The sequence below is a fragment of the Cygnus olor genome, chromosome 2 (genome assembly GCF_009769625.2).
Source record: "Cygnus olor isolate bCygOlo1 chromosome 2, bCygOlo1.pri.v2, whole genome shotgun sequence".
Taxonomy (NCBI): Eukaryota; Metazoa; Chordata; class Aves; order Anseriformes; family Anatidae; genus Cygnus; species Cygnus olor.
This window is the reverse complement of record NC_049170.1, coordinates 116520450-116536757: the sequence shown is the minus strand read 5'-3', so window position 1 is coordinate 116536757 and position 16308 is coordinate 116520450. Positions and strand designations below refer to the sequence as shown.

The window sequence follows — 16308 nt, the reverse complement described above, 5'->3', positions numbered from 1 at the left end:
TCTGCACTGTAGTTAGCTAGGAAAATAATGAATCATGAACATCAGACTTCTGCTGCTCAGGTTCTGGTGGTTTTCTTTCTGCATCTTTTAAATACATTTAATTAAGTCACAAAGATCTCAATTTCAGATAAACAAATACATCACACCTTTGCTTAACTATCACCCTGTCTTGCACTATTGAACATCTGCCCCTTTTATACGGTATTCTGGATACTTTTACCCTGATAAATCTGGAAAGGACTAAAAAAGTAAGAGGTATAGCATTTTTGCTATATATCTGAAGAGGCACATAGCAATGAAATGATTACAAGCTAAAAGAGAAGTATGCATACTCTCATAACTGTAACATAATTTAAGGCATCATTAAAAGTACAAAACCTGTATCAATTTGCATACAGGAATTCAGATTGAGAATTTTGACCACAAGTTTTAAAACTAAAAAAAAAGTTGTTTCTCGTCTTCCTTGTTTACAGATAAATGATATTCTTTCAAGTTTTTGGAGTTGGCATCTTTAAAGTTTTTATCATTGAAACACGTTCCTACTCTTCTGTTAGTTAACTTGTATTATTTTATTTACAATACAAAAAATCCTTCAGAAAGGCAGAACGTTTACCTCAGTAATTTCTTCTTTTTAGCAGAATCTTCTGGGGTTCTAGAAGCCTTGCCCGACTGTTTCTTAGGAGTTTGTAGAAGGGCCTGTGCAGACTTCAGCCAGTCACTGGCAGGTCTTGTCGGAACTTCCCCCATAATCAATGCCAAACTCGACTGCAATTTCTTAGAGAATCCTGGATTAGTGGTCTCCATTTCCACTTCCAGGCTGTCATTATCAGATGAATATTCAGATATTTCTGTTGGAGTCATCTAAACAGATAAAAATAAAAAGCTATTTAAACAGAACGCTAAGGAAATAAGCTAATTCACATGGAAAAAATCTTGTTTACTTTCTAGTATAGATTTATGTAGGCAGTTATTTATGTTTCCCAGAAATCCATAAATTAAATGACAATTTATTGATTAATATAACTTGGACAAGTTCACTGTAAATGCATATTTATCTTTTCTAAGCCAGTATGAACTGCTGAATATAAGGACCATCTGGTGAGGGAAAACTGTGATGAACTTTTTTTTTTTTTTAAATGACTAGATCTCGAGAATTTATCAGAAAGATAAGTCAATGCCTATCTCTATCTGAAGTCTATCTGAAGTTTCCAAACAGGTGTCAAGATTAAAGCAAATTTTCAGGAAAACAGAAAGATTAATGAGGAAAGGGATCACGACTGGCAGGAGAGCTGAAGGAAGCGGAGCTGTCACATCTAGATTCAAGTAACTAGGAAGGTTTGTTCCTCTAGTTTGAGCTGACAAAAGAAACCATAGAAACACAGAATGTCCTGAGTTGAAAGGGACCCACAAGGATCATGGAGTCCAACTCCTGGGTCCCCAAAGGACCGCCCCAACATCAGACCATGTGTCTGAGAATGATGCCCAAATGCTTCTCAAACTCCATCAGGCTTGGTACCCTGACCACTGCCCTGGGGAGCCTGTCCCAGTGCCCGACCACCCTCTGGGTGCAGAACCTTTCCCTAACACCCAGCCTGACCCTCTCCTGTCCCAGCTCCATGCCGCTCCCTCGGGTCCTGTCGCTGTCCCCAGAGAGCAGAGCTCAGCGCCTGCCCCTCCGCTCCCCTCGTGAGGGAGCTGCAGGCCGCCATGAGGCCTCCCCTCAGCCTGCTCTGCTCTGGGCTGAACAAACCAAGGGACCTCAGCCACTCCTCTTATGCCTTCCCCTCTAGACCCTCCATCTTTGTAGCCCTCCTTTGGGCACTCTAACAGTTTTATATCTTTCTTATACTGTGGCGGTTTACATATAAACATATGCCTCTGTGAGGCTGAGAAATCATAGCTAGCAAAAAGTATTTAACAATTCTGTTAAAATAAATTTGACTGCTAAAGCTAGTGTTGATGTCTGTCCAGCAGGCCTATGGCTTCCCGGGAAGATTTCAGAAGTGTAGCTCCCAGACTCAGAAGCTATCAGGCCGCATCCATGTAGCTCCACGGGGGATCCCTGGTCAGCCACCAGTGCCATCAGCAAGCAGAGTGGAGCTGAAATTCGCAAAAACTTGCTGGCACTCTTCTCACAGGAATTCACAGGACACACTGAACCAAGAAAGAAAGGATGAGAAGAAAGGGTGCAAAGGCCCCAAAATAAATCTGGAAAGGGAGATTAAAGGCTTAGGGGAGTGCTGACAGGGAAAAATCACCTGCTTTGGCTCAACTTGTCATATTCTCCTGTAGGGCTCCCGCACAGGCAGGGCACGGCAGCAGGTTTGGCACCCTGAGGTAAGCTATGCAGAGTTCAGTTGTTATGTAAATTATCATCTCTTGACCCAGTATTTCTTGAAGTACTGAATACTAAGGGCCATTAAACAAAAATACTTAGAAATTCTATAAAAAATATGGAAATCAGTCAGAGAACCACACAGCCATTTATCCTTGTAGAGCAGTGCAGAAGTGCTGTACAACTGCTTGCTTCTAAATAAGAGAACAGACACAACTCATTCAAGTCATATTTTAATGAACCAAGCCGCTTACTGGAAGAGATTTAAATGGCATAACATGGCCTACAACAATCCAGAAAAGCCGAACTACAAACCATGTTTGTAGTTACTATTCTTGTCCCATTCTCCCATTGTTGTAAGGTGGTTAGCAACTCAAGTGCTGGTGGAGCGAGCACAGGAGCAGTCCTACCATGGGGATGGACTCCCACAAAACCCTTCTTTGGGGCAGGTGAGCTCCATAACATCCCTGATCCTTGGAAGAACCAAAACCCAACGGATAACTGTAAAGCATTCGCTTCACATTATCAATGGGGAAACTGGAAAAAAAGTTAACTTTGCTCCAGATAATGCTGCTCTGATCACAGAATAAACGAACTTGTTTAACAGCTCTCCACACAGGTTGTCTGACGAATGGCTCAGATAAAGACTTTAAAAGATAAAAGGCGAAAGGGAGGGAAATCACTGCATTCGCTAATGGTGTATGTTATTAATTAGCGTAATCATCTGAAACCAACATTTCCCAACTGTGCACACACAAAAAAAAAATGAATAAAGATATTGCCAGTTCTTTAAAACATTCTTCACGTAAATGATGAGACACTGTGTTCATGTCCTAAGAGCTGACCTAAGTATTCTGGAAATTGGAAGGACCTTTTAAAGTTATCCAGAGAAGAATTGCTAAAAGAATGTAATTCATATCAGCCTGTGATTCTTGTTTTAAACACAACACAGTCAACATTCGTCCCTTGGCAACAACATTTCTCTGAAAACAAACTCCTTCCACATTGGAAAAGAGCCAGAAATAAAAGATTTCAAATAGTACAAAAGCAGTAACCAAATGTTTCATTCTTAAAACACCACTTCAATGCTCTCTTTTGCTACAGGAGTGCTTTAATTTTACTCAGATTGCTATGATATCTAGTTTGTCCAAAAAAGGATGCAAACCTGAAGTTCTCCATGCATGCAAAACGCAAATGAGGAAAGCCCTTGGGATGTAATTAAAGTCAAGCACATTATAATCCCACTGACTGTTGTTAGAGTTAAGCGGCTTTCTTAAGTAAGGATTGTCTAATAAATCATTTAATACTTCTGCTAATATTTATTACTGTATGCTTGTTTAGACTTAACTTCCCCAAGGAAACCATACTTTGAGGTTTTTGCTTTTGGATTGTTTGCTTGTTAGTGCTGTTTTGTGTGTGTGTGTGTTTTTTTTTTAATTGGACCATTGGATTTTTTTTTTTTAAAGAGGAAGCTATAAAAAAGAGAAGAAAAACAAAGAACAAAAAAACTAAACTTTCCAATTCCGTACATTATTTAACTTCAGCCATCATGAGAAACACATCCTGAAGAGGAAAATGATTTCAAAACTTACAAACATGATTTTTCAAGTATGCAGTACACAAGATGGCATGTCTACCAACATTTATGGTGGTAGACAGATGGCCAAAAAAATAGTAAATTAATTCCTTAGGTTCACTTTAAAACAACCATTGATAACTAGTGAACAAACTGTTTATCATTTACAAGTATCCTAAATATCACGAAGCTGAATTTTCAAGAGGTTTTTGTTTGTTTGTTTCAAAATAACGTCATCCCCAGTAGTATCACTACGAGTTTCTGAAGAGCATCATTTGCTAAGCACTGATAAGCGTCAAATTAAAAGTAGTTGACATTTCCATACTGCTTATTACTTTCAAATGTAGTGGTTTTTGTTACGGTGGTAGAAGGCACACTGCTACCCTCCCCCCAGCTCCCCAACCCAATTTCTCCACCTCACTCCCTTCCTCCAACCCCTGAGCCCAATCTAACCATCTTCATCCTGGCATTTTCCACGGCTGTCTCCCATATAACCTCATCACTCCAGATACTCGGCAGTAGATTGTTCATCAATATTTACTTTTCATTTCCAATTATAACCTCACCACAACACCCTCGTTTATCTTACGCTAACCGCTTTTCCATTTCCAAAGTCTGTGTAGAAAAAAATGCAGGAGCTGACTTCATACTCTTTCTCACTAAGATGACAACATGGCTCATTTTGTTCACTTTTAGAATAAATGGATTTGCTCTGTGCATGGTTTCCTTTGAAAGGGTTTAAATGCTCCTCTTCCATGGCACTTTATTTTAAATGGAAAAAATGACTTTAGCATAAATGCACAGAATATTGCCATTACTTCCACTAAGATTTGTCTATAAGAACAAAAAAGTCAGTGACTACTGCAGCTGAGCATCCAGAACCTTAATATATTAAAGGTAAGCATGTTTAAATCAAAATGCATTAACAGATAGCTCTCAAGGTGAATTCATTTATGATGTGTTTTTGACAATACTCACCAGTACATATGGGGATGTACAAACGTAGAAATAGATACCAGAATGAGAAACGGCAAATTTGCCCCTACTACTAACCAGTTAAGAGTGCTAAATGTGTGTGTGTATATATATGTATACATATATATACACACATATGTATGTGTGTGTGTATATATATATATATACACACACACACACACATATATACACACACACACTTATGATCAATTTAAATAGAAATCAAATAAACAAAAGCACACCCACACACCCCTCAAAGAAATGGTAAAATCCCATCCCAAAGCATTCAATGACAAAACTGATTTCAGCGAAATGAAGATAACCTCCCACGAGTTGCCTGGGTACATTTTGCACCCAGGCAACTGAGTAGCTAACACACTGTTACTTCTGCAACCAACTACCCCCTCCCTCACCTTCAGGAGATTTGCTTCAGCTGTTACTTCACCTTGAAAACCTTGTAAATTCTTTGGGAATGCTTTTACAATCTGCACTTTGCAGCACTAGCCCCAAGATGATCTGAAAAAAATTACCTGTTGACTTTAATAATGACAGAAGCAAGAAATAACTATTTGATCACCTTAAAAACAGTTGATACATCTTATTATTAAAATAGCAATAAATTAATGAGAATTGTTACATCTCCATCTGAGTTTTCTAGTTTAATTAGAAGCAAGGATGAGTAGTTGAGAGAGTTTCTCACCCACTTTTGTTCTCCTTTCAAGATATACCATTCAGTGAGAATTTTCTGCAGAAAAATTTCAGCACGTACACAATGCTTTTGTATTGGTTAAACACTTTCACTTGTTCAGTCATCTCACAGTCATGAAGTGTCATAAATCTTTTTCAATTAGTATGAAGACACTGCAGATAAAACACTCAGTAAACACACACTGATATTCTGAATGAGCCCATCAGCTGAAACTAAGATGCTTCAGCATGCTGTAGCATGTTGAAGTTTTTCTTTTTTTTTTTTTCTCTGAATCTCTTATTGTCAAAGAATGGCTGTCAAATTGTATGGACACTTAAGTAACTTTTGCAAAATGGAACTCACTCAGTCTGTCACTTCCCTCCCTAAAAATAATAAATTTCTTCCCTCCTATTATCTTACTGCACCTTAGCTCAAACAGAAGAATATGGTTTCTCAGATGGCACACTTCAGGAGCCAGGTTTTCTCAGAGTCACGAAGCAAAGCTTTGTCAAAAATGGAAATAGTATTTGAGAGTTTCAGTATTTGAGAGTTTCCAACATTGATCATTGTACTTAAAGAGGAAAATTAGTCTTGTTGCATTCCTTTTCCTATTTGTCCTTTCACGTATCTTTACTTCTAACTTCAGAAGCATTTTCTATCATCTCCTGTTTGCTCTCTCATGGACTTTTTCTCCTCCCTGATTCCCTTATTCTTTGCAAGATTAATCTGCATTTCTCTTAACTGCCTTCTCACAACAGTTTACAAGATGGGTGGAAGCTGGCTGATATTAACAAACACGCACGGTGACATTGTGTGACTATCCTACCACCTCTCATGTCTCTGTCATTTTCCTTTTTGATAAGCAATGCTACATTTGAACTAAATGGTTTTTTTTTTGCTCACAGGCATACAAAGGGATTCAAATGCAGAGAACTTCAGCTGAAGGGAGATAATAGTTAGGGGCTGCAAGGAGATTTTCTATCTTGCACAGTACTCCCCAAGAAACAAAGAGAGCAGAAAAGCCACTGAATTTGCTACAATGAATATTCACAAGCATAAATCACCAGTGCAGTGTGTCAAAGGCCCAGGCTATGCTAACGAATGCTTGAAGCCAACTCCACCAGAAGCTGCCTTGCAGGTTTAGAGGGAGTAGGATAAAGGTAAAAGAAATGAAGTTTCCCCTTCTTTTAATTAATCAACACAAAATTAATTCAAGCATTGTGCACACAGATAGTAGAGGATATTATTCACCTCTATAAAGATAAATAAAGATATATAGGATTTAAAGCCTACCATCCTCCCTACAGCTTTATGTTTTCTGAAGCTTTAACTGAAGCATTGAAGTCTAAGCCAAATATTTTCCTATCTTGAGGAACAATTTGGGTTTTGGTAAGCTAGTGACTTATTCTACAGAGAGAAAATTCAGATGTACCTTCGTACAAGCAGCTGAATTTTCACGAGTAAAGCTAGGTGTGTGCCACTCTGTGGGTGGGTGACCCCAAGCTTTCTTCTCACAGAAGAACCACAGGAACAGTACAAAAAACACACCAGATTAGGTAGCAGTGCGTGGGCAGAGATAGCTGTATTACAAAAAAGAACAACAATGAGAGACATAAATCACTAATAAGATATTTTTGGACCTACAAGCCCAAACCGACGCAGCAGATTAACTGAAGTTTAGTATCTGGAACAACCACACGGTGTTATTACAGAGGCAGCACGTATTTAAAGTGGATCTCAGATAATGCCTAGTTGTTCAGCTGCGCACAGCATTCCTCCGCAGCACACACGCTCGCACCATCTGATCTGTCCTAAATATTTCGGAGCAGCGTTGGTCCAGCACCCTAAGAGATGGCTTAGATGGCTTGGCCTGCTCCCCGCGTGCTGGCATTTCGTGGCCGCCATGACAGGAGGAGCACCAGTAGGGCCCACACCAAGCACCCTGAGCACACCGCTCCATTCGGGGGCGTCCCCGCGAGAGAAGCCTCGGGTGCCGCCCTCCGCAGCCACCGCTGCTCAGCTCCAGCGGTATTTCCCTTCACACGGACATGGGAATGAGTTTCTGCTATCTCCCACATGCCACCACCCCTAGGCTGGAATGCCGTCGGTATGAGCACACAGAAGATCATTTCTGCCAAGCAGCACAGAAGAATGCTGTATCTACTGGAATATGGAGGAGAAGTGTAGGCAGCAACGCTGTAATTATTCAAAGCAGAATTTGGTCACGGACTGCACCCTCATCTCGCCTTAATGGTGTTTTGAGGCCTTTAAACAAGCACTTAGGACTTCTCCTCTATGACTAATTAAAAAGGATTCATTACAGCCAGCAGCCCAGTGCTTCTTATCACAAAGGAAATTGATTCATGATTATCTCTAGAGGAAGGAGGCCAGCTACTAAATCTTGAGCACCAGTGCTAACACTGCTGGGCTTCCCTTTGGAGGGCTCATGGGGAAGTATCACCCATGTCTGACCCCATTTATTCTGCAGGCTCGGTCCAAAATTACAGCTGCATGAGCTACTGTCTCAAAAGGTTACCCCAAGTACACACGTGATTCAATCCAAAGCAGAAACACTGATATCTGTTATCAAGCGAAGAGCAAATAGGACAGTTTCCGAGACACTTTCATGAACTGAAAGAGTCGAGAGGTCTTTGATACAGAAATTAATGGAATGAAATGCCTGCTGCTGAGTCCATCAGTTGTTATCCATCAGGCACCATCAGTGCCTAATGAGCTTCCTGCAGGATTTCTGAAACCACAAAAAAGCATGGAGGGCAATGCTGACAGAGTAACTCAGCCTGACACTCTTCAAAACACTAAGAAGCTGAAGCACAGTACCTAAACCAACAAACTGGTGTCTTCTATCTCAAATGTCTTCTATCTCAAATGAAGTAACACTGAAAAAATAAATAACCTGTATCATCATTCAACAGCTCTGATATCTTGGGTGGATCATACTGCCTTGAATTGGAAAATAAGGTGATAATTTGGATTACACACAGTATGTTAGTTTTTTTTTTTTTTTAAGGGAGATGCATGTTCTTGTTTGATTTGAGCTCTCTCACACAAGCCTGTAAGATTAGCAGGCAGTACCCTACCTGCAGCACTAATAGTTTCAGAAACTGATAATAATGACAAAAAATAGAATATGATTTTACACACAAAAAATAAAATATCAACATGAATACCTGATCTTTGAATGAATAGCCTCAGGAGGGACATTATTTAAATCATAGCAAAAAAAAAAAAGCCAAGCAGGATTTTTATAGCCCTAATGAAAAGATGGCATTTTAACAACTTTTTTTTTTAGGCAGGTAAAAAAAAAACACAAAATAGCAAGGAAGAAAAAAGTGAAGCCATAACTTTTAATCCTGAGCAGAAACCTCAGCTTTTACAAGGCAAACAGGTTTAGCAGGCTGTGCCTCTGGAGATGCATCCACAAGCTGTTCCAGCCTGCCTCTCCCAGAACAGGTTGTTCTGAGGCATGGATCATCCAACCGAAACAGGTGAGGCTGCCTTCTCAACCCAAATACATTTTTATACAAAGCAAGTAAGTAAAGCAAGAAGCACTGCATTTATTTCCACGTGTAATCTTTAGATGTAGAATTAAATGGTGATTCCGAATATAAGACGGAACAAAACTCCTGTCTGCTGGGCACAGGAGCAGGGAAGAATAGCAGGGCATAGTGAGCTATTAAGGTATAAAATGGCCAGGAAGCAGCACCTTACACAACCACAGTTAAGGGATAGAGATTTGTACTTTACTGAGTGTAAGGAAAACCCTGCTGCAATCTTGGCATCCATGCAGTTTGTGCTGCAACTGCACCTCTTAAAAGCATCATTTTAGTAATTTAATTAGGCTTTAGCACTGAAAAAATCCATCTATCACTTCCTAATTTTCTACATTACCACTGATCTCACCATCAGCCTGTGATTTGAGTAACAGTCAACTTCTAATCGGGCCAATAATGCTGAAAAATCTCCATATAAACAGCCTTCAAGTGCTTTTTCTGCTTTGTCTAATCATTTTCCCATCATACAAGATGATATTCAGTTTCTCCCAGTGAAAATGACTGGCTGTTAAAGCCAATTTGGACCACTTTACACATATTGTCAGCCAACATTAAATGCAACTGAATTGCTGTAACCCTTGCTCTCATTCCTTCCTTTAAAAAAAAAGGTGGCGGTGGTAGGGGGGATGCGACTTCACGTGTTGCTTCTTGCAAACTACTCAGGGACAGAACCAGGTCTCTTCATACGCAACTGTGTATTATCCCACGCAGTTGAGCTCTCATCTTGATAAGGATCCTCCAGATGATAGAGACCCAAGTTTTCAAATATAAATACCTGACTGATAGGACATGCAGATAATTACATCATTTCACACAGAAGCCTCAGCATAACTTCATGCGCTGAAGTTTGGACACAAAAGAAAATTTTAGTCAATTATAATACCACTTAAACAGGGTTTAGTTCTTGACACAGAAATAGGTACTTTCATGTTTCCAAGGAACAGATGTTATCGCATGGTGTGATAACCTACTTTCACATTCTTGTTTATAGTTATTCACTGAGTTTCATTTATTAAAGTTGGTGGATTCAGGCCCTGAAACCTCAGCTACATTGTCTCTATTTAAGGTGATGCTATGGTAATCATCTAGGTTAAAGCTTGGATGTAACAAGAGGACTCAACTAAAAGGTATGATTAAAAGCCAAATTATTATTTATGAGCTAAATCCTAAAACAACTAGACTAAGCACCTGCAGGATTCAGTGCAAACTGTTAAGGGAGGAATTGCAGCTCCATCTTCAAGAAGCTTTTTTATTTTGCTCCCAGTCTAAAGAGAGAACAAATACTTACAATGAGAGTTAATGCCTTCTGCTCGACAAACAGATAATTGTGGGGAAACAAGCTTTCAGCTGTAAACCCTTCTGTAGGTCCCAGTCCTAAACATTTGTCAGGTTTTTCCCCCAAATAGACCAAATAATCTAAATAAATTAAACCTTTCCTTACAATGTTATTTCTCTCTTATATCCTTAGCTTACACAGTTATGAATAATAACCCTTCAAGCTTTTTTTTTTTTCCACTCTCATAAAACGAGATGCATCTTTTCCTCATTATTGTGAGAAAACACCCCTCACAACAATGTGACTGCTTAGACCTAAAAGGGAACGGGCAATGACTTTAAACCCGTCTTTCATATTAAGTATTCTTATTCAAAAAGTAGGTGATGCATTCAAATACCTTACTTGTGAGATGAAAGGAAGCAATTCCATGAGAACTAAGTGTAAGAGATTGCACATAGTTATTTAATGAAGTACAAAGTATGCACACAGACCTCTCATCTTTGCTTCATCTGCCTCCAGTTTCCTGTGAAACCCCTTAGGAAAGTGCTCATCAAAAAAGTAGAAAAGAAGAAAATGAGAGAAAGAGGAAGCACAACTGATACGGTGTTGTATAACATACAATTGCAATACAAGCATCATTTCTGCAATACTGCTCAGCACTTGAGTTTCCACAGTTACACATGTCCTGAAATTCAGCTGCAGCAGTGCCGGTACTCACAGCTGCAGCACTGACAGCTCAAGAGACACCGGGCTGCAGGGCAGCACGTTACGCTCATTTTCTTCTACTCCCACCCACTCCACATTCTTCTCACTTGACTGTGCTCCCCTTTGCACCATTTACTGCTTCACAGGGCCTGTGGTACTACCCCCAAAGCCTAAAATAGTTTCTTCCTCCTTTATTTCTAACTTCTTCCAGCCCTTCCTTTTCCTCTCCGGAAGTTCTTCCACAGCCTACCTTTTCTGGAACCTTGTTCCACATTTTTTCCCTGTCAAAACTGTTTTAAACAGCCAACGTTTCAGGGCAAGAAGTGTCTTACCACGTGTGAAAGGCTGTGTTAGCAATGACATTACCTGCACGCATACAAAAGCACCACCTTCATCTAACCTGGTTTGTAATGATGACAATGTATATATGCATACAGACCGAAAAAAAAAGACCTGCTTAATTTTTTTTCCAAGGAAAGCAAAGAACCCCCAAACAAAAAAAACTAGCTAAAAGAATACATTACATGTTCTCTGTTGAAACTGATTGTCTGGAGGAAAAACAAAGAAAAAGGAATCCAACACTAAGCTTACAGATAGTCTTTTAGATCATATGCTTAATCTTTGGAGGAGCAACAAGAAAAGAAGTTAACCATCAGTTGGGTCAAGCACCATAACTAAAAACTGTAACAGTGTGGTTGTAAATATAGATGGTATCAAAAGAGTCAGAGGCACTAACTGCTGCAATACTGTCTTAAGTTTAACATTTAGTTGCACCAATTGCACAAATACGAACACAGTACTTACAAAGATTTCAAACTAAAGACCAGTTAAAACAACTGAGATCTAAATTAGAATAGCACAACTGTGTGTTGTAATGTTACATTGCATATGTATTAGTGACATGATTGCCGTAGTATGTGTATAACACATTACAAGACACATGGAGACAATCACAGATACTTAAAACTTTTATTTGTAAGCAAGCACATCAGATAAAAGCACCTAGTAAAACACGTGAAATATCATAACAAAGCAGTAATCTAAACTTCGTCCTTAAACAATTAAAACCCGAGTTGCCTGCAAGTCTCTAAGAACTGGCTAGCAACTGGCACGCACAAATTGCAAAGAAAAGAGCCTTGAAATACAAACCCCAGCAATTTGTACCACATAATTCCTTATAAGGATTCTAAAGCTTGCATCAAGTGGAAAGACTACGAGGAATTATGATAATGCTTCTCAATTAAAGGAAAGGAGAAAAAGAGAGCCTCAGTGCATGTCTGCACACTTTAGCACACTCCAAAGAGTAATAGTTAGTTGACTGGTTGGTTTCCATACCAGTCACCAATATCTTTTGGCTTGATGATTCTACTATCTCAAACCAGATCAAGAGATTGCGATGGCTCAGCCTCACTGCCATTCTTAAAGCACTGCTTTGTTTACTTCAGGAAGGGGGAAAAAAATCACGTAGAACTATCATTTTCTTTTCTATTAGGCTAGCACATATCAATGTGTATTTACATGTGGAAAATGCAACCTCTGCAAGACTCAGAGGTTTGTCTGGTTTTGTTTTTAAATGTAAGAGAAGCTTAAAGCTGACAAGATAACGCTAAAATACACGTCACTTCAGCTTCTAGGCAGAGCATTCAAGAATAAACTCTGTGTCCTTCAAGACATTATTCGCTGCTTGTTTTCCTCTTCCCAAAGAGGAAATCACTCATGCGATATTTGTCCTTCATGCTGAATTCTGCAGCTACCAGGACTTTTAAGTGTCATAAACCATTTTTCTCTTGAACTTTTGAGTGAACTATTAAAATCCCAATCAAAAACTTACATGCTCTGTACGAAGCAACTAAAAATACCGTGCAAGTTGCAATTTTCTGAAATGTTCTGTTTGTGGCCACCAACCCCCACCCAAAGGTGGTTCTACAAGTAAATTGAAGAAAAATATGTCAATGAACAGTAGTTAACTCTAAAACACCAACAGCAGTCGGTTTGCTCCCAGAGCTGTGCTCACCAGCAAGAAGTTGGTGGCTGGGGAGAGGGATGAGGAAAAAACGAGCTGAGAAAGCATCAGCCACAGCTCTGAAGAAAGTGCACAGAGCAGCTCTGCGTGTCTGGCTGCACAAGTTTAGGGAGCACGGCTTTACTTCCTAAATGAAGGAGTGCAAGTGTTGGCATCCACTGTATCAATTTAGTGCTTGTCTTCTTGGCAAATATATTCATTGGAAATGCCATCACTTAGCAGCTAGACAGCAACGTATCGTGCACCCCTATTACTTCAGTAGCAACAAATGGTCCCCAAAGTCTATCATAACTACCCAAAACCACCGCAATATTTTCTATTCCTCACTCCAAATCACTGAACATATTTTTGTGCATGTACTGTCCTAAACTGCAGTCTGGATGATCTCCCTTCCCCAGTTCACAACTACAGTAACTTCATTTTGGTCAGGCAAGTGGGTAAGACAGTGCAGGGTTGTTATATTTTAAAAATAAATAACAAAACTAGTCCTTTAAAATCGAAATCCAAAGACTTTCAAACACTTCAAGGGTCACTTTTCAGGGTACAACTGTGGTGGAGCAGGATTGTGCTTTCTGCTTCTTAAAAACCAAACTTGTTTATCTGTATTGCTAGTTTAACAATTTAAACAGCAACTCACGCAGTATTTTCTGTTCAGAACACAGATCTGACGATATACTATCACTCTTAAATAAGGAAAAGCTTTTTTGCTTCTCAAAGCTAAAGCAAGTTTTTAGACACTAGCAGAGAAGTAGGTATCAGATAGTGTTTTCTCTAGAGTTATTAGTTCATTAAAATTAAACGTTAATTATAAATGTTATTAAAGCAAAAAATGTGTCTGCTCAGAAAATGCAGAATTCAAGCCACCATAGCTGTCATGTAATGGTGCACAATGATTTTGTCCAGACAAAGAACGTAACTTCAAGATTCAGACAAGAATTTGAATTTCTTTGTAGAAAAGATTATTTCTTAGTTTTAAACTTCTCTGTCAAAATAATGTTAAAATACACCCACAAGTGCATCATTTAAGCCCCTGGTTTCCAAAACGCTGAGTTAAGATTTCCATTGTAGCTACTGCAATTCAGAGCATTAACGTAACTACAACACATACCAAGACTTCAGGATAAAAATCCTTCTGACATGTTTATTGACATCCACTACAGCCAAATTTAAACTTGGAAATCTTAGACACTTTAAATGCATTTTCCCCCCAAACTGCCAAAAGCAAACATTCTGCTATGCACTAATCACTTAGGAGTGAAGGGGAGCTGAGCTTCTAGATCAAAATTTGACTGTGCCCATTTGCAAGAGTACCATCAAACAAGTGATTTTTTTTCCCTCTTCTTCTTTCACTTTACTGCTAACAAGAGTCCTGAAAATTCACATCACTACAGCCAGATATAAGTATCATTATTCCTGGAATGCAAAGCCTACCCTTTTGCAAAATAGCAAAAATTTACAACTATGTTTAGACTACCTGATGAGACAACCAGCTCTTAAGGAAGAAGTGCTCAAGAAATTGAAAATTCAACTTGAGAAGTCACTTACACTCTCAAATGCCACAATGAAAAAAGGCACGTGTACATACACACACCCCACTACATCCCAAGGATAAGCATTTTAAAGTTATTTGATTAAATATAAAAAGACCTGTCATTTCCATTTAAGGAACATTGCACACTTTTCTCCCCAGTTTCAGGTGTGTCTGTCTAATATATACCTAATGTCAACCTTGTTCTGGGTAACCTATAAGAACTCTGCCTGTAAAGGGTTTGTGGAACTTGCTCTGCTCTTTGCAGAACAGAAGCTGCAGTTATTTGTGCTAACTTCTATATGAGACTGTAATATTTCAACATAAATCTTACTGAACAGAGAAAGAAGAACAGCACACAAAGCAGATGCATGCACCTACTGTTCCTCCTTGCTGCAAAACAGGCTTCCACACCCCTCCTCGCACACTGTTCTACACACACACTGCATCACGCACTTGCAGGATGGCTAACTTTACATTTAAAGAATTACAGAAACATACCACACAAGAATAAGGAGCAAAAGCAGTAATGCTTTCCTATACTCAAACCCTCAAAACTTTAGGACAGTATCCCAAGAGCTCCTGTAATTAAAAGGGATAAACTAGGGCTTTGAGGACACTGAAACAATGCCTTAGTCCTGAAGAGCAAGTATAGAAGTCCAGGAAAAAGAAAAAAAACACGGCAACATAAAAAAAAACAAAAGCAGACCATCGAAGTCCCTCTATTTCATTTGACAGCCACATATATAGCACAATGCAGGGTGAGGATTCAGAAGGTGCATTATAAACCAAGTCTTCTATGAAAGCAACGCTGCTGGATTTAAGCGCATGGGTTGATGGATACTCTAACGTTACCACTGATCACGGCCAGGACTGTGAAGACTGGGTGCATGAACGCAGACTCTCTATGGACAGAACACAAACTGGAGCCTTTCCTCTACGTGCCAACCTGGCCTGTGCTAGTGCCAGCTGGGAACACACGCTTCTGTAGTGGTGGCACAGAGGACCTGATGTCCTCGGAGAGCTCGTGAGCTTTCCAAGTAGACATATTGGATTCATCGGTTCTTTCCCCCCTTTACCATTCCTCCTTCACACACTCCCGCTCCCTAAACCTGTTTCCTATCAACATTTCCAGTTATAAACACAATTCTGAAGATGGTTTTGTCAATCACCACCTCATGTTGTACTTGCCCTCAGACATTTAAGATATTGGCAGCACATATTCATAGGTGGATTTAATACTTTTATTTCGCAGGGTTGCAAGGCCTTTATTCTGGCTACTAATTTTTTCATTTAAACTACTGCTTGTTTTAAATTTTCTTGTGATTTGGCACATCATTTTAGAGATGTCTAGAAGACCTCGATTTATTATCAGAATACTGAAAGAAAATAACCTCCAACCCCGGCAGAAAGAAGCACAGAAGATATCCAAGGCAGTATGTCAATATATAAGACCACTTCAGTACAAGCAGAAGACAACTATTTGCTGTAGATGGTGACCACCGCCAGAAGAGTTTGCTTGTGACTAATAAAGTAAAATCTACCCAACTGATTTCAAGGGAAGGAGACTTTTGAGCATACTTAGAAAAAGTACTCTTAAGAGAAAAATTGGGGAATTCCCTGATTCAGA

At 39.4% G+C, this 16308-nt stretch overlaps 1 protein-coding gene across 2 annotated transcripts in view; it reads right to left on the bottom strand.

Annotated features, from left to right (window-relative positions):
* SPIDR (scaffold protein involved in DNA repair) overlaps positions 1 to 16308 on the bottom strand; it is a 202801-nt gene that overhangs the window by 147625 nt on the left and 38868 nt on the right. For both annotated transcript variants that reach the window (XM_040550344.1, XM_040550345.1), the window contains one exon: positions 614 to 861. In XM_040550344.1, the coding sequence (XP_040406278.1) occupies positions 614 to 861 (248 nt within the window). The remainder of the gene's footprint in view (positions 1 to 613; positions 862 to 16308) is intronic.